The 19034-nt window shown below is 45.9% G+C and overlaps 1 protein-coding gene across 2 annotated transcripts in view; it reads left to right on the forward strand.

The window, feature by feature from the left end:
- The window catches only part of NR2C1 (nuclear receptor subfamily 2 group C member 1), a 101432-nt gene extending 83064 nt beyond the window's left edge, over window positions 1-18368 (forward strand). For both annotated transcript variants that reach the window (XM_069764726.1, XM_069764728.1), the window contains exons 12-15: window positions 263-399; window positions 2948-3085; window positions 15923-16028; window positions 17139-18368. In XM_069764726.1, the coding sequence (XP_069620827.1) occupies window positions 263-399; window positions 2948-3085; window positions 15923-16028; window positions 17139-17313 (556 nt within the window). In that variant the 3' untranslated portion in view covers window positions 17314-18368. The remainder of the gene's footprint in view (window positions 1-262; window positions 400-2947; window positions 3086-15922; window positions 16029-17138) is intronic.
- Window positions 18369-19034: the final 666 nt, after the last annotated feature.

Raw genomic sequence — 19034 nt, forward strand, 5'->3', positions numbered from 1 at the left:
GTGTGCCTTACAAATGTAACGCAGACAACATAAGCGGAAATCCTTTTGTTTTGTTTTTCATTACATTTATATGGCAAATTATAGTGGCAGAGAAATACAAAAATGATGGCTCTTGAAGTTGTGGACAAATGAAATCAAAGCAAAAACGTTCCATGGTGGGAAAGGGATTAAAGAAGTGTTATTTACCTCTTGAAGTATTTCACAGTGTACATGAAGAGAGCATTCTGTACAGCAGGCTCACTAATCCTGTTTTTCTCATTAGGCAAGAGGTCAGCATCTCCCTAGTGAAAGCGTGCTGGAATGAACTGTTTTCGCTTGGCCTTGCTCAGTGCTCACAGGTGATGAATGTGTCGACCATACTAACAGCGTTTGTTAATCACCTGCACGGCTTGCAGCATGGTAAGAGCTTCTGCCTACATCTCCACAATATGAGAGCTTTTAAGGGGTTGTCTGCTTTTAGAAAAAAAAATTCCGCTAATTTCCCTTAGTAGAAAAAAGCAAATTCAGCTTTGCTTACTCTGAGTTCAGCACTGAGCCCCAGTTTTATGTTTTTTGCAGCACCGATGTCACGTTGACCGTTCTGTAACTAATACGTGAGCTTGGCGGCTCTGCCCGTGTAGACAGCACAAGTCACTGGGCTCACTGACTGGCTGCCTTGATGGGGGGGCAGCCGATCAGTGAGCTCAGCAGCTCGAGTCGTCTACACGGGCAAAGCCGCTAAGCTCAGTTGTGTGCAGCATGGTCCATGTGACGTCAGTGCTGCAGACACCCGGAGCAGCCATTGAGCAGTAGAACTGGACTTGACCTGTTAAAGTACAATTATTATTAGTTAAAACTATTCTCAAAGGGGACAACACCTGTAATTGGTGAGTGCTAGGCCTCATTCAGACGTAGGTGATTTTTCTCATATTAAAAAAACAACAACTAAGTTTCACCAGTGTTCTCGATCACATTTTCACCAGTTTGGCGAGTATGCCAGTTTTTACCAGTTTAATCAGTTTTATGAAATGGAGGTTTCTGAAGCTTCTCCTTCCTATCAGTTAGGGAAAATTGGAATACATCAGCGTATCAATTTTTTTTTTTCACACCCATAGACCTGCGTTAGTGAGTTTGAACTGTGATTCGCATAAAACTCAAACATGTCTCCATATTTTGGCACAGACCACTCATTCTACAAAAATACACAGGCAGCCCCATAGTCTATAATAGTCACGGGTTCTGTCTGTGAAAAACTAATGTCTATATGAGAACTTAAAATGAAAAGATTAAAACTAGTTAGTTTTGTGCATATTACCAGCTCTGACTGTTCTTGTTTCTAACTTGATGTGTAAGATCATAAAATGTTCTGCAGACACATCACAACAGAGAAGGCTTTGCGGGTCTTTTTTGTGGTGACCACAGGAGTTGCCTGCATGTAAAAATAGTATTCATGCAATGGTTTGGTGCCTGATGGTAGTTCTTGTACGGCGGTGGATATAAGGATGGCATAGAAATAGATCTTAGGTACGCTTACCGCTGCTGCTACCCCTACTGTCCACCTTGTTGCTACTCAACTTTCATGTTAATTGTTTTTTTGTTTTTTTTTAATCAAACAGTAACTTTTATTTAGGATTCTTATGACAAAGTGCCAAGCAGTACAATATAAGTTAAAGTGAATACAATCAATACAAAAGGATACCAGTAATGAGTGTCAAGCATTTTTACCTTTGTTAGCAAAAATTAAACATAATGGCTATTAGCAAAAATCAATAATAAATGATAAGGGGTACAAAGAGACAAAAATATAGAACTCAGAAGAAGAAATTGAGTTCAGATTATTAAGTAGGTTACCATGGCAAAGGCCAAGGGTACAGTAGTTGTTTGTGTATAAATGTAGAAAACCCTCTGAAATATAAATGGGGGGTTGACATGACGATATATGTAAAGCTGCAGCGGACCATGATATTTTATTTGCTTCCCTTAGAATCAGTGCCTCAAATGTGGCCAGGCAACCGATTTTGGTGGTTTTGCAACCCTCTGTCCCAGGGTGATATCCATTCAGATCTAGTCGGGATTGAGTCTACAACCATTTCCTTACTATTTTACATAATAATAATAATTTTATTTATATAACGCCAACACATAATAAAGAGATTTTAGCAAAAAATAAGCGTACAACTAGAATTGCAATCTTCCAAACTAAGACACAAGAATTTTTGGGGGGCACAGCCAGACCAAAGATCCCAGTATATCATTTAAAAATATCACTTGTTCCCAAAAGCCTAGGATCTAAGAGCAACCCTAGATGAAAGAAGGTTTTGGAGACAGTGTGGAACATTGAGCACTCGTCCACCTGGGAGGTGGTATAATATGCATTGTGCCGAATAAGTATTGGTGCAAATCTCTTGTTATGGTTTGAGGAAACTAATTTAGTAGAGGCTACTGCCCCTTCCAAACCTATTGACAGTCCGAGTCTGATCAACTAGTGTCTCTTTCAGCTGAACATGAGCAGTGTGTAAAGGTGGGCACACACGTGAAACCTTTGGTGTCCCTACTTCTCTCTAACGCAGATGTTTCATCTTTTTGTCCTCAGAAGTTCTGGCCAGTTGAAAGGGTTATTCCTTGCTCATCCTTTTCTTGACTAGTAGAGATGAAGCTATGAAAACGGATGAGAGCCGCAGAGCTGTTTCAATAAATCTTATAGATATGAGAGATGGCTAAGGAAATCCACTAGTCATAAATATTCTGCTAAAATGTACATCATTGTGTGAAAAGTTTAGTTTTTAATTGAGCACCATAAAAGTAAGGTGCCTCAAGTGAAACCATATACATTGGAAGGGACAATGCAGGTACATGAAAACCATTGTGGCTTAGCATGTCTGCTGTTTTCTCACTCCATAGCACTTGTTAAGTTGTTCTTAGTAGCAGGAGTTTACAATGAACAGAATGGTGTGATCTCTTCTCACAGACAAGCTATCTGGGGATAAATTAAAGTTGGTGATGGACCACATCTTTAAACTTCAAGACTTCTGCACTAGTATGGTTAAACTTGGACTTGATGGTTACGAGTATGCCTACCTGAAAGCAATTGTCCTATTTAGTCCAGGTACGTGATTTTAAAAATATGTAATTACATAGTTTGGTTATCAAAATGATTAAGAGCAATGTTATCAGAAAATGACATGATGCTTAAATCAGGTTCTGTATTAAAGGGAACCTGTCATCCCCAAAATGGAAGTGGAGCTAAGCCCACTGCCATCAAGGGCACAGCATTCTGGAATGCTGTACATAAGCCCCCGATGTATCCTGAAAGATGAGAAAAAGAGGTTAGATTATACTCACCCGGGGCGGTCCCGGTACAATGGGCGTCGCGGTCCGGTCCGGGGCCGCCCATCTTCTTACGATGACGTCTTCTTCTTGTCTTCATGCTGCGGCTCCCGCACAGGCGTACTTTGTTCCCAAAGTACTGCAGTGCGCAGGCGCCAGGAAAGGTCAGAGAGGCCCGGCGCCTGCGCACTGCAGTACTTTGCTTTGCCCTCAACTGGGCGGATAAAGTACGCCGGAGCCGCAGCGTGAAGACAAGAAGAGGACGTCATCATATGAAGACTGGAGGCGCCGGACCGGACCGCGACACCCATCGGATGAGTATAATCTAACATCTTTTTCTCATTTTTCAGGATACATCGGGGGCTTATCTACAGCATTACAGAATGCTGTAGATAAGCCCCTGATGCCAGTGGGCTTAGCTCATCTTCGATTTTGGGGGTGACAGGTTCCCTTTAATCCTTTAATGTTTTTTTTCTTTATTTTCATCACTTTCACACTGGCCACTAAGCATAATACTGGACTTATAATTCCCTTTGTGTACACTGTACAAATGACTTTTCAGCAGTCTCACACAGACAGTAGAACAGTGAAAGGTAACAGAAGACTACACAGGATCTCCCTTTTCCATAGGTGATAGTCACAGCTCAACTCCTCTCCTTCCCTTCGCAATGATATAAACTCATTTTTTTATAAATTCATTTAGCATAAAAATCTGATTTAAGCAATAAGTTATTGTATAATGACACATTGTTCTAAGACGCATTAAAGGCAATCTTTGTAGTGTTCAGGTGTTTATACAGCAAGAATGCATGTACATGACTGTAGATCATCGCGGACTTGTACTGTACCTCCTTGCTCCTTGTGAAGTCATCTGGAGGTACATAAACGTTTTATCACAAATTCTATCGTTTGTGGGCTAAAGACTAAGGATTTTGTTCACACATTGCGTTTTTTCCATGTTTTGTCTGCTCGGTCTTACAATGGAAAGAACACAGCGTTTCACTTTTACCAGCAAAGTGAAGGAGCTTTCTGAAATCTCATGCACATGGTAATTATTTTTTCCTTGCAGGTTTGATGCAGTTACACCTCTACAACATGTCAATTCTTTCAGCATTTTTTGCAGCATTTTTCACCCATTCAAATTATTGTGAAAAAAACACACATTAAAAATGCGGCAAAAGTGGCACGGATTTTATACAGCGTTTTTTCTGCCAAGAGACATGTTTTTGGTGAAGAAATGCCTGCAAATACTTAACGTGTGCGCATACCTTACCTCCCCTGAAATCATGAAAATGTAGCTGTGACATACATATTTCTTTTTAATATCTACTCTTTGTTAAATGTCCTGCAGATCAATTGTGATCATGGCCCTTGGACTATCGCCAATTCTTAACCCCTTCATGCCGCAGCCAATTTTCATTTTTGCGTTTCCGTTTTTTCCTCCCTTTCTTCCCAGAGCCATAACTCTTTTATTTTTCTATCCACATAGACATATGAGGGTTCGTTTTTTGCAGGACAAGTTGTACTTTTGTATAACACAATTCATTTTACCAGGTAGTGTACTCGAAAATGGGAAAAATAATTCCAAGTGTGGGAAAATTTGTTTTATTTTGTTGAGGGGGGAGGGGGGGATTGTATTTACTGTGTACATTTTATGGTAAAGATGACCATACAGTATGATTTGCCACATCAATATGATTGTCGATACCAAACCTATCCGGTTTTTTTTATTTCAGTGGTGAAAAAAAAATCAGAAGTTTGAAAAAAAAAATAAATAAATAAAATTCCAAGAACCGTACCATTTTTATTTTTTGGTCAATAGAGATCTATGATAGCTTTTTTTGCTGGGCGAGACAATGTTTTTATTAGTACTATTTTTGGATAAATGTGACTTTTTGATCACTTGTTACAGCATTTTTTGGAGAACTGCGGCTACTGAAAAACGTAATTTTAGTGTTTTTGATTTTTTCCCGTTGACAGTGTTTACCAAACTGGTTAATTGTTTTTATATTGTTTTATAATGCTGAAGCATTGCTGAATAAAGCAGAAATCACATACTCCTTTTGAAGGCCAGGCACAGGCAGGGTTTTAAAGGAGCTTTGTAATGGCAATCACAGTGGTCACCCCGGCTGTCATGACAATCGTCGATCCATGATCACGTCCCTGGCGCGCTGATGGTCGGAGTTATTGATGTTTCTCTATCGCCTTTCATTGGGGGACACAGGAACCATGGGTGTATGCTGCTGCCACTAGGAGGCTGACACTATGCAAATTAAAAAGTTAGCTCCTCCTCTGCAGTATACACCCTACCGACAGGAAGTAGGATATTCAGTTTAGCTTAGTGTCAGTAGGAGGGGAAACACGGGTCTTTCATTAGACCCTTATCTACCTCAATGTACGTCATTTTCTTTTCAGGTTTTCCGGAGGGATACAGGGTGAACAGTCACACCTGTAGTCCCACAATACGGACTATGAGTACGGCGTGTACTGCCACCCCGTATCCTCATAGATCCCTCTCCAGGACCAAGATCCTAGCACACAAGCGTACTCAGAAGTCCGGTCCTGGCTCCGTCCCCCACCCACTCGCCCACCAGAGCCTGTCGGTTGCGGAGACGAGGACGTCCATCAGCTCCTGGACGTCTCATTCCTCTTCAGGTTAGTACCGGCGTGGGAGGTTTGAGGTGAGTATTTTCCCCATACCATCCCAGATCATTCAAGGGTAAGTATACAGATGAAGAAAGGTGAGTATTTTCTCCCCTGTCTAGCAATCTAAGAGTGGGGCTCAGGGGTTGTTTTATGGGGAAGTCACTGTGTCCCACAGTTTGGGGTCCAGGGCTCTTACCTCACCCTGGATCTCTCTTCAGCTTCCCTTGTGCGGCACATGGGTCCACCAGAGAAGGGGTTCATTGCGGCGGTAGCGCCGGGGCCTTGTAAGGTTTCCACGGCGTCTCTCCCCCACAGCGGTCACCAGGCTCTAATCCAGGCCCCGGCTTCGGTCGGGGCCTGAACCTTTTCCGCCGGCCACCGGGGGCTAATTTAGGCCCCGGCTTCTGTCGGGGCCTAGTGCGGTGTTTCGGGCCCGCCCCCATCCTCTTTCCGGCGGGTCTTTCTCCCGCGTTTTCCCCCTTCTCTCCGGCGCTTTGCCCCAGCCACTCCCTGGCCTAGGCACAGACCGCGCCGCAGTGACTCTAGCCCCCACTCTCTCCGTCGGGTGGGCTAGCCTTGCGGGGCCTCCACGCCGCGGCTTCCATTCCCGACGGCCACCGGGAGCTAATTTAGGCCCCGGCTTCGGTCGGGGCCTAGTGCGGCGTTATGGCTCCGCCCCGTCCTCTTTCCGGCGGGCTTTTCTCCCGCGTCTTCCCCTCTCTCCTCTCCTGCGCTTAGCCCCGCCCACTCCTCTTGGCCTCAGCACAGACTGCGGCCGGCGCCATCTTTGTACTCTCAATCATGCAGCTTCAGCGCCGGCTGCTTTCGGCGCTTCTTGGCTCATGCTGCGGACTTCAGAGTGCGGGGCCTTACACCACTCCCGGCGTGTGGACCCAGCGGTGATTTCTTACAGGACCTGCCTTCCCTGCCGACCTCCTCCTACAGCCGAAGCTATCCACAGGACATCTTCCGTGAGTAGCTCTGCACTGCAGACCAATACCCTTCCTCTGCTTTAGTCAGGCACCTTTTGTGCTCTCCTGTAAGGGCAGGTTCCCCTTAGGTCAGTCCTCTCCCACCTGTCAGGACTGCAGCGATCCCACATCGTTCTGGGCTCCCCCCCCCCCCCCCTCTGCCCCGAGAGAGTGAGGACCCTATCCCAGGGTGGGCTTCCTCTCTGTCTCAATCTGTGGCGGATCTCACCAGGGTATCCCAGACCCCGGTGTCCGTTCTGGATAGATTGTCCTGGCAGACCTCCGCAGTAGCCAGCGGGTCACAAGTAGCCCCGTCTGAGCCTACCAGGATAGGCCTTAAAGAGGTCCAGACCGGAGCACCATTGCGACTCCTCTTCCCGTTCCATCTCGCCTCACGGCCCATTTCAGCGGTCAGCTTCTTCCCGATCCTCTCCCGAGTCAGGCGAGGCGTTTTCGGACGCACCTTCAGAGGGACGTTTTGGAGCTGCATTCTGACCAAATCGCTAACATGAGGGATATGGTTCAGAGCCTCATTGGAGCAATCAACCAGACCCGTGGCATCAAAGATCCCTCTACGGAACGCGCGGATCAGGCGGTTTCGTTTAGACGGTCGAAGCCACCTTCCAAGGTCTTCGCTTCTCACCCTGAATTCGAGAAGGCCCTGACGAGAAAAAAAAAAGAGAATCCGACCAGCCTCTTTCAGAGAGGAAAGCGCCTTGGCGTTTTTTATATCCCTTTTCTCTGGAGCTCACCGCTTATTGGACTCTGTCCTCCAACACGGTCCTCCCGCTATCTGGCGGAGCATCTCTGAAAGATTCTAACTATAGAGTCAGAAACCTTTGCGAGCTCAGCTTTCGAATCGGCTGCGTCTATTTTTGCCCGGCCATTGCTTATACTTGGGTTTCATTATCCATATCCAAAGGTCACACAACTCCGTCGGAGCATTCTGGACGGGGCCCTCCTGGACAGCTGGCGGAGCTTGCCAACCAGTTTTCTCATGCGGGTGAATACTTGGTCTCCGCTTCCCTGGATGCCGCGTCTTTTGCGGCTCAGGTGTCCAGCAATGCCGTTGCCATCCATCAGTCCGTTTGGCTCAAGGCCTGACAGGCGGATTTGTCTTCAAAAAGTCCCTTACCAGCCTGCCTTTTTCAGTGTTCACGTCGCTTTGGTTCTAAGTTGGGCCAAATCATTAGGACGCTACCGGGGGGCACAAGTCTACACCTCGTCGCCCCCCTCCTAGACGGCAATTTCGATCCTTTCGGCCTTTACGTCGCTTCGTGGCGTCAAACTCCTTTTCCCCGCAGCAACAGAGGCCACAGGCACGTCAAGAGTAGAAGACTGTTTCCTTTAGACCACACGCCTTCCTGGCGCTCCCGCTACTCCCAGGGTAGATCCTCCAGGGCTAGGACTGGAGGATCCACCTCGGCATGACTCACAGCAAGACGCCAGCCCACTTCCCAGGATGGGCGGTTTTCCCTTCTTCAGGGATGTCTGGATCCCCTCAGCAGAGGACGCATGGGTCAGGGAAGTTGTATCCTCGGGATACAAAATAGAGTTCGTTTCACAACTCAGGGATCGTTTCTTCGGATCCCGACCCCAAGAGTCCCCGTTCTAGTTCCGGGTTTTCTTCGCAGCCACCGCTTCTCTCCTCAAAGCCGGAGTAATAGTTCCCGTCCCAGAAAAAAAACGGTTCACTGGTTGCTATTCCAATCTTTTGTGGTACTGAAAGAAGAAGAAGAAAAGAAAAAGAAGAAAAAAAAAGCAAGTTTCGTCCCATTCTGGATCTCAAATTGCTGAACTGGAGAGTTTGTCTGAGACTCTTAAGGATGGATTCCCATCGTTCAGTAATTGCTTCCATGGAGGTTCGAGAACTTTTGTGTTCCATAGAAATTCAGGACGCCTACCTTCATGTCTCGATTTTCCCGGGACATCACAGATTCCTGTGCTTTGTGGTGCTCCAGGACCATTTTCAGTTCTTCACCCTGCCGTTCGTTCTCGCAACCGCTTCCAGGGTTTGCACGAAGAGCTGATAGCCATCTTGATGGTCAGAGGCTTATTATTTTTTTTTTCTGTACCTCGGCGACATCCTCTTCTAGGCTCCGTCCCCCTTTTTCTCAGGCTCACCAGAGCCTGTCCATCGTCCTCTACACCCTAGTCCGCTTCGGGTGGCTTGTCAACATGAAGAAATCCTGTCTTGTTGCTTCCCAGCGCCTCGTTTTTCGGGGCATGCTCTTCGACACTCGTCAGACCAAAGTCTTCCTTCCCGAGGACAAGAGATCCATCCTTCGTCGGGATGTACCCTTGCTTTAGGGTCCTCGGCTTCCCTTCTTCTGATCGCCCATGAAGTTTCTGGGCAGGATGGTAGTGACGTTCGAAGCAATCCCCTTTGCCCAATTTCACTCTCAACCTCTTTAGCAGGCCATTCTGTCACAGTGGGACAGGGCTGTCTTGTCCCTGGATCGTCCTATCCGACTCTCTTCCCGAGTCAAGGGTCCCTCAGCTGGTGGCTGACGTCACCTCTCATCTCCCAGGGCATGTCCTTCCTTCCAGTTCTTTGGCAAGTGGTGACGACGGACGCCAGCCTGCTTGGCTGGGGCGCTGTGTTTCGCCATCTGACTGCTTGGGGTCGTTGGTCGGCGCAGGAGTCTCTTTCGCAGATCAACATCCTCGAGCTTCGGGCCATCTTTCTCTTCCCTCGTCACTAGGGAAGGATTCTCAGGGGTCTACAATGCCATGGAGGTGGCATATGTCAATCATAAAGGGGGGACTCGGAGCTCCTTGGCCGAGGTATCCAAGATCCTCCTCTGGGCAGAGGCAATGGTTCTGGTGATATCCACGGTGCATATCCCCGGCACGGACACTTGGGCCGCCGACTTCCGCAGCTGCGAGGGTCTCGCGGCAGGGTTATGGTCCTTGCATCAGGAGGTCTTCCATCAGATTTGTCTTCGATGGGGGACTCCGGACGTGGACCTCTCTGCGTCCCGAAGGAACAGGAAGGTTCCTTTGGTTCGTCTCCAGATCTCGCGACCCTCCCGCGTGGGCGTCTACGCTTTGGCCTCCAGGGTCTGATCTGCCACCCGAATTATCGGTCGCTCAGTTTACGGCATGGCTGTGGACTCCACAGTTATAAGAGCGTCTGTCCTTTCGTCCCGGTCGAGTCACACTACAATCCTGGCTAGGAAGCCTTCGTTGTCTTCCAGGTTCTACTATCGTACCCGGAAGACTTTCGTTCATGCGAGCCCAACCGCTTTTCACCTATGTCCTTTTCCCTGCCTTCCATTTGGTTTTCCTTCAGGCAGGACTGGATTCGGGCTTCGCTCTCAATTCCCTAAAGGGCCAGGTTCCTGCGCTCTTCTTCCCTTTAAGAAGACATTATCTTCTCAGCCACAGGTTAAGACCTTCCTTCAAGGAGTAGCCCACGCTGTCCCTCCGTACAGGGCCTCTGTGGATTCATGGGATTTAAAGGTTGTGTTGGTTGTTCTTAGGGGTTTCCCCTTTGAGCCTCTCAGGGAGTTTTTCCCTGTCAGTTCTATCTCGGAAGGTGGCTTTCCTCAGGTCCATCGCTTCGATCCGCCGCGTTTTTGAGTTGGCGGCCATTTCTTGCCGACCTCCTTTCTTGATTTTCCACAAGGACAAGGTGGTCCCAGGCCTCCGCCTTCCTTCATTTCACGAGGTGGTTTTCATCTTTCCACCTCAACGAGGACATCGTTCTACCTTCCTTTGTCCAGCTCCGAATCATCCTCTGGAGCGATAGTGGAACAGGCTGGACCTCGTCAGGGCAGTGAGTTTCTCCCTGGCTAGCACGGCCGCTTTCCGAAAGATGGATTCTCTGTTCGCCATCCCTGATGGCGTGCGTAGAGGCCTGCCGGCTTCCAAGGCGACTATTGCTCGCTCGATTAGAACGGCAATTTTGGGAGCTTACCGGGTCAAGAACAGAGTGCCCCCTCCTGAGATAAAGGCTCACTCTACCCGGGCAGTCGGCGCTTCCAGTGCGGTACGTCACAGGGCTTTCGCCGACAGCTTTGCAAAGCGGCAACCTGGTCTTCCATCCACATGTTTTCGCCGAACTACGGCAGACTCCAGCCTGGGCAGAAGGATCCTGCAGGCGGCAGTGGTGAGTCCTCGGACCTGATGGAAGTATGTTTTTCCCACCCCAGGGACTGCTTTGGGACGTCCCATGGTTCCTGTGTCCCCCAATGAAAGGCGATAGAGAAAACAGGATTTTTGGTTGCTTACCGTAAAATCTGTTTCTCGGAGCCTTCATTGGGGGACACAGCACCCTCCCAAGTTGAACAGCTCTGTTTACTGTATACTTTTGAGTTGTTTGAACACTCTTTGAGTGTTTGAAACTGTTAATCTATGGAGCGCCGTGGAATTTGTTGGCGCTATGTAGATAAGTTTATTATTATTATATTATATTATTATTATTCTTTCTCTTTTACACGTTACTTCTCCTACTGCTTTCTCACTAACTGAATATCCTACTTCCTGTCGGTAGGGTGTATACTGCAGAGGAGGAGCTAACTTTTTAATTTGCATAGTGTCAGCCTCCTAGTGGCAGCAGCATACACCCATGGTTCCTGTGTCCCCCAATGAAGGCTCCGAGAAACAGATTTTACGGTAAGCAACCAAAAATCCTGTTATTCACGTCGGTGCGTGTTAAACGCCGCTGTCAGAGATTGACAGCGGCATTTAACAAGTTAACAATCGTGCTCCACCCGTGATTGTTAGCATCAGGTCCTGCATGAGCCCGCTCCATACACCTGCTTCCGACATGCGCTGTATATATTATTATTATTTATTGTTATAGCGCCATTTATTCCACGGCGCTTTACATGTAAGGAGGGGTATACATAATAAAAACAAGTACAATAATCTTGAACAATACAAGTCATAACTGGTACAGGAGGAGAGAGGACCCTGCCCGCGAAGGCTCACAATCTACAAGGGATGGGTGAGAATACAGTAGGCGAGGGTAGAGCTGGTCATGCAGCGGTTTGGTCGATCGGTGGTTACTGCAGGTTATAGGCTTGCCGGAAGAGGTAGGTCTTCAGGTTCTTTTTGAAGGGTTCGATGGTAGGTGAGAGTCTGATATGTTGGGGTAGAGGGTTCCAGAGTAGGGGTGATACACGAGAGAAATCTTGTATACGATTGTGGGAAGAGGAGATAAGAGGGGAGTAGAGAAGGAGATCTTGTGAGGATCGGAGGTTGCGTGTACGTAAGTACCGGGAGACGAGGTCACAGATGTATGGAGGAGACAGGTTGTGGATGGCTTTGTACGGGTTGGTTAGGGTTTTGTACTGGAGTCTCTGGGCAATGGGGAGCCAGTGAAGGGATTGACAGAGGGGAGAAGCTGGGGAATAGCGGGGGGACAGGTGGATTAGTCGGGCAGCAGAGTTTAGAATAGATTGGAGGGGTGCGAGAGAGTTCGAGGGGAGGCCACAGAGCAGGAGGTTGCAGTAGTCAAGGCGAGAGATGATGAGGGCATGGACTAGGGTTTTTGCAGATTTCTCGGTTGAGGAATGAACGGATTCGTGAAATATTTTTGAGTTGAAGTCGGCAGGAAGTGGAAAGGGCTTGGATATGTGGTTTGAAGGAGAGATCAGTGTCAAGGATTACCCCGAGGCAGCGAGCTTGTGGCACTGGGGAGAGTGGGCAGCCATTTACTGTAATGGATAGATTCGTTGGGGGGGGTCACATGAGATGGGGGAAAGATGATGAATTCTGTTTTGTCCATGTTAAGTTTCAGAAATCTAGTGGAGAAGAAGGATGAAATAGCAGATAGACATTGAGGGATTCTGGTTAGTAGGGTGGTGATATCTGGTCCAGAGATGTAGATCTGTGTGTCATCAGCATAGAGATGATACTGAAAGCCATGAGATTCTATGAGCTGTCCCAGGCCAAAGGTGTAAATGGAGAAGAGTAGGGGACCTAGGACTGAACCTTGTGGGACTCTGACAGATAGGGGGCAAGGTGAGCAGGTGGTGTTTGAGTGGGAGACGCTGAATGTCCGGTCTGTTAGGTATGATGAGATCCAGGATAGGGCCAAGTCTGTGATGCCAAGGGATGAGAGGGTCTGTAATAATAGGGAATGGTCCACTGTGTCAAAGGCAGAGGACAGGTCCAGGAGGAGGAGGACAGAGTAGTGTCACTTGCTCTTGGTGGTTAAGAGGTCATTGGTGACCTTAGTTACGACAGTTTCAGTGGAGTGGTGTGACCGGAAGCCAGATTGTAAGCGGTCGAAGAGGGAGCAAGAAGAGAGATGGGAGGGCAGTTCAAGGTAGACGTGTTGTTCCAGTAGCTTGGAGGCATAGGGGAGAAGTGATATAGGGTGATAGCTAGATACAGAGGATGGGTCAAGAGAGGGCTTTTTGAGGATAGGTGTGATGGAGGCATGTTTAAAGCTTGAGGGGAAAACACCAGTGATAGGTTGAAGAGATGGGTTAGGGTTGGGATGAAGACTGTGGTGAGGTTTGGGATGAAGTGGGATGGGAGCGGGTCAAGTGCACAGGTGGTGAGATGTGATCTTGAGAGTAGAGTTGGAGAGTCGATCTATACGTCGGATGTTGTAAAGGGGTTAAAAAAAATACTGTTCTGAAGCACAGTGCTCAGCAAGTAGAAGTGCTTTTCTCCTACAGGGTAGAGTATACCTTCTATTAATCCCATACACTGCTCTGAGGTTCTTCCTAAGGGCACTTACAGAGCAGCGTACAGGCTCATAGACTGCTCATGCACTGCTCTGAGCTCCTGCGTAAATGCAGTCGTAGAGTAGTGTACATACTCATTGACTTTTTTTATTTTTTTGTTAAGCTGAAATATTGCTCTGAGCTCCTTCATAATGCACTTATGAAATATAGTACAGGCTCATAGACTTTCTAGTTTTCCCATACACTGCTCTGAGCTCCTGCATGATTGCACTCGCAGAGCAGGGTACTGGCTCATAAACCCAATCCCATGCACCACTCTGAGCTCCTGCATGATTACACTCGCAGAGTAGGCTACAGGCTCATAAAACTAATCCCATGCACCACTCTCAGCTCCTGCATGATTACACGCACAGCAGGTTACAGGCTCATAAACCTAATCCCATGCACTGCTCTGAGCTCCTGCATGATTACAGGCACAGCAGGGTACAGGCTCATAAACCTAATCCCATGCACCACTCTGAGCTCCTGCATGATTACAGGCACAGCAGGGTACAGGCTCATAAACCTAATCCCATGCACCACTCTGAGCTCCTGCATGATTACACTCGCAGAGTAGGTTACAGGCTCATAAAACTAATCCCATGCACCACTCTCAGCTCCTGCATGATTACACGCACAGCAGGGTACAGGCTCATAAACCTAATCCCATGCACTGCTCTGAGCTCCTGCATGATTACACGCACAGCAGGGTACAGGCTCATAAACCTAATCCCATGCACCACTCTGAGCTCCTGCATGATTACAGGCACAGCAGGGTACAGGCTCATAAACCTAATCCCATGCACCACTCTGAGCTCCTGCATGATTACACTCGCAGAGTAGGTTACAGGCTCATAAAACTAATCCCATGCACCACTCTCAGCTCCTGCATGATTACACGCACAGCAGGGTACAGGCTCATAAACCTAATCCCATGCACTGCTCTGAGCTCCTGCATGATTACACGCACAGCAGGGTACAGGCTCATAAACCTAATCCCATGCACCACTCTGAGCTCCTGCATGATTACAGGCACAGCAGGGTACAGGCTCATAAACCTAATCCCATGCACCGCTCTGAGCTCCTGCATGATTACACGCACAGCAGGGTACAGGCTCATAAACCTAATCCCATGCACTGCTCTGAGCTCCTGCATGTTTACACGCACAGCAGGGTACAGGCTCATAAACCTAATCCCATGCACCACTCTGAGCTCTTGCATGATTACACTCGCAGAGCAGGGTACAGGCTCATAAAACTAATCCCATGCACTGCTCTGAGCTCCTGCATGATTACACTCGCAGAGCAGGGTACAGGCTCATAAACCTAATCCCATGCACCGCTCTGAGCTCCTGCATGATTACACGCACAGCAGGGTACAGACTCATAAACCTAATCCCATGCACCGCTCTGAGCTCCTGCATGATTACACTCGCAGAGTAGGTTACAGGCTCATAAACCTTATCCCATGCACCGCTCTGAGCTCCTGCATGATTACACTCACATAGTATCGTACAGACTCCTAAACCTAATCCCATGCACCACTCTGAGCTCCTGCATGATTACACTTGCAGAGCAGTGTACAGGCTCATAGACTTTTTATGGAGCCCGTACACCTCACTGAGTTTGCTCAGGCATGTGCCCCACACTTTTACCTACTGAGCAGCACTCTTAAAATCATTTTTTGAGTGATCAGTGGAGATTGTAGACCTAGGATGTTGAGGGCTGAGGAGAGTAGGCAACGAGTGAATATATATATATATATATATATATATATATATATATATATATATATATATATATATATATATATATATATATATATATATATATATATATATATATATATATATATATATAGACCTGACTCACCTCCTCCTTTATCTACACTTGATTTAGCTTCATTTTTGAATCATCAAGCATGCATCATTTATTGTATGGTTCATGCTAATATAAAAAATGTATATATTTTTGTCTAATAAAATAGCATTGAATGTTATATTGTATGAATGGCTTTCATGAAAACTTTGTATTCACATGTAGGTTTTATTATGTAGTAATCCACCTCCTATAAACCGAATATTAATGGGGAGACTAATATATACATATCTGTAGTGACTATAATTACAATTTTGTTTTTTGATTATTTGTTTGGACACTCATAGATTTGTAGTACGTGTCTATTTGCTAGTCACCAGCAGATCTACAGTATGCGGACCTAAACCAGTCTTTATCTCCCAGCTTTCTGATTAGACTAATACTACATTACATTTCTGCAATTTATATAAAATTGTGCATGAAATCTATTTACAGATCACCCTGGATTAGAAAACGCATCTAACATTGTAAAACTTCAAGAAAAAGCTTATATGGAATTTCAAGACTATGTGACGAAAACATACCCTGATGATACTTATCGGTGAGATGTTTTTATATGCGTCTTCTGACCAGCCATAACATTAAAACTAATGACAAGTAAAGTGAATATCATTGATTACTTTAATGACCATGGCAATCATTAAGGGGTGGGCTATATTACTCAGCCAGTAAATAGTCATTTCTCACACATCAACTTCAAGAACAATGAATGACCAAGTGAAAGGACCTGAGTGACTTTAACCAGGGCCAAATAGTAATGACTAAATAACTGGGTCAGAGCATCTCCAAACAGTCGTGTGCGATGTTCCTGGTAAGTAGTGGTTAGTACCTACCAAATGTTATCCAATAAAAGAACTTTGTAAACTGGAGATGGGGTAATGGTCCTCTAGGTTCATTTCTGCGAGGAAAAAGCTAGGTTTAGTTGCCCAGTCCCACAGAAGTGCTATCACACATTGCTTAAAAAGTTGCTGCTGATCATGATGGACAGGTGTCAGAATACACCTGGGACCTCTTGCTGTAGAGCTGGAGACTGGTGAAAGGGCCCATGCAGAGCCCTGAAGTGCACCAAGGAGCAATGGAACAAACGGGGTTGGACTAATGAATTACTTTTTTCTTTGAAATAATGAGGACTGGAAAGTATGCTTGCATCACTTACCTGGGCAAGAGAGGGTGCCAGGATGCACGATGGCAAGAAGGAAACCTTGTGGAGGTACCAATGTACAGTGGGATGGAGGACCTACTTTAAGGAGTTGTCTTTTTACAGTGTTGTGCCTTGGCATCCGTTTGTTAAAAAATCGCACACTGTACCACCTTGGATGCACTGGTGAGCCTCCGCCTCTGGTGTCTGACATGGCTCCGGCGCTGATGTTACATCGATAGTGTGGCAACCAATAGCAGACACTGGGAGCAGCGGCATAGACTCGCCAGAGGTCACTGGGAAGCTGAGTACAGTTCTGTTTTTTTTTTTTTGTTGTTGTTGTTCAAACTACAACCAGGGAAAACATTTACTACAAGCGGACAAGCCCTTTAATATTAAACGGGTCATTTTAATGTTATGGCTGATCCGTGTATGTAGAGTTTATATATAAAGATGTATTTTCTGTTTGCTTCATCTTTGGGACACACGGCTAAACTATTTTTCTGTTCTTAGGCTTTCTCGGCTCTTACTGCGGTTGCCAGCCCTGAGACTGATGAGTGCAGCAGTAATGGAGGAACTCTTTTTTGCAGGCCTAATTGGAAATGTGCAAATTGATAGTATTATTCCATACATTTTGCGTATGGAAAACACTGATTACAACAGCCAGATTGTTGGAGTCACTGTATAGCGCATATTTGAGATAGGAATCAGGACTTGGAAATCATTTTGCTATTGATTACTTTGAGAAAGAAGATGCACATGACATTGAAGGATGTGTAAATCTTTGCTCTGCAAGTATCTTTTCTGTCAATAGATTATTATTCGTGCCTTTTTGGCATTGTGTAAATATTAACAAATATATGTATATATAGATATAAATATATAGAAATGTTTATATTGTTGTGAATGGGCCTATGGCTACCTAGTCTGATATACTGAAAGCAGTGCTTTTACCCTCCCCCAGAGTATCATGTCTTGGTACACCGCAATGTAATTTGTTAAATGGAATCCTGTTTTTATTGTGGTCTAGTGTTGCGTGCCTTGACTGGGTGCTCACTGAGCGACCGCAGCAGGTTTGCAAGAGACATGAGCTTATTTTATACATTTAGACTGGATATTTTCAACTAGAAGCTTTTTAAATTAATTGAAAATCTTGTACATATTCTCTAAGAATCTGATTACTAACTTAACAAAAATAATTTTCATTTCAAAGAATTTCTCCTTGTTCCTGCATGGAATAAAAATGCATTTCCTTATTGTCTTTGTGACATTAGTTGCACACAAGATAAAGGCTCACACTATTATATTTCTGAATATTGGCAAATGAGATCAATTGTGAATGTAAGCAGCATGTTTCTGAAAAAGCTGCGTTTTATTAAGTTACAACTAGTGGTGAGCGCAAGTTCTCGTTACGAGAATTTGCCAAGGGTGCTTGGATATGCACCAAGTATCGCGGGTGCTCAAGTGAGATGTTCGCTTCCCCAAGGCCGCATGTTTCACGGCTTAAACAGCTACAAAACATGCGGGAATTGCCCATGTTTGACAGTCAGTCCGTGTTTTGTGGCTAACAGGCTCGAAAGATGCGGCCCTGGGGACGAGAACATATCACTCGAGCATCCTCTATACTCTGTGCATACCCGAGCATTCTTGGCACTTACGATGCACTCACCACGAATTACAACAGAATGTTTTTTTATAATCTTGTTTTTTTTTATTATATTTAATAGACACTGAGGTACTACAGATGTCTGGTGGTCTTTTGTTGCTTTGCGGGGTGGGAAAATAAGGGCTGGAGATGCTGAGCTCCGGCATCTGGATTTATTTTATGATTTCATACAATATTTTCATGTGAAAAGCTATTAAAATGTTGCCAGAATGTAGAGAGAATGGTCTGAGTTTTGGATTCTCCCAACCTGGTGATTGACAGCTCTCTAGAGTTTTTAGAATAGGCAAGCTGTCAACCACTGTGTGTTTTAAAGGGAACCTGTCACCCCCAAAATCGATGGTGAGGTAAGCTCACCATCATCAGGGGCTTATCTACAGCATTCTGTAATGCTGTAGATAAGCTCACCATCGATTTTGGGGGTGACAGGTTCCCTTTAAAGGAGGTGGTGGTGGTGGGGGGAACAGGACTTAACAACTTTCTCTATTAGTCCTAACAGCATTTAAACAGATTTTTACAACTGGATATATTGATAGGAAGCTATACTCCTCAACATTGTTATTGTAACACCAAGAAAGGAAAAGTGATGGAATTCTAAAAATCATTGGATCAAGGCATGTTAATGGTATGCAAATGATGGGGGGGGGGTAGGAATCAACATTTTCAAAACCTCCTGTATTTATTGTAGAATATGACACTATGCACTTGCATGCCTTGGCATATTATCAGTGAGGTTACCAATGGCT

The sequence above is a fragment of the Ranitomeya imitator genome, chromosome 4, assembly GCF_032444005.1.
Source record: "Ranitomeya imitator isolate aRanImi1 chromosome 4, aRanImi1.pri, whole genome shotgun sequence".
Taxonomy (NCBI): domain Eukaryota; kingdom Metazoa; phylum Chordata; class Amphibia; order Anura; family Dendrobatidae; genus Ranitomeya; species Ranitomeya imitator.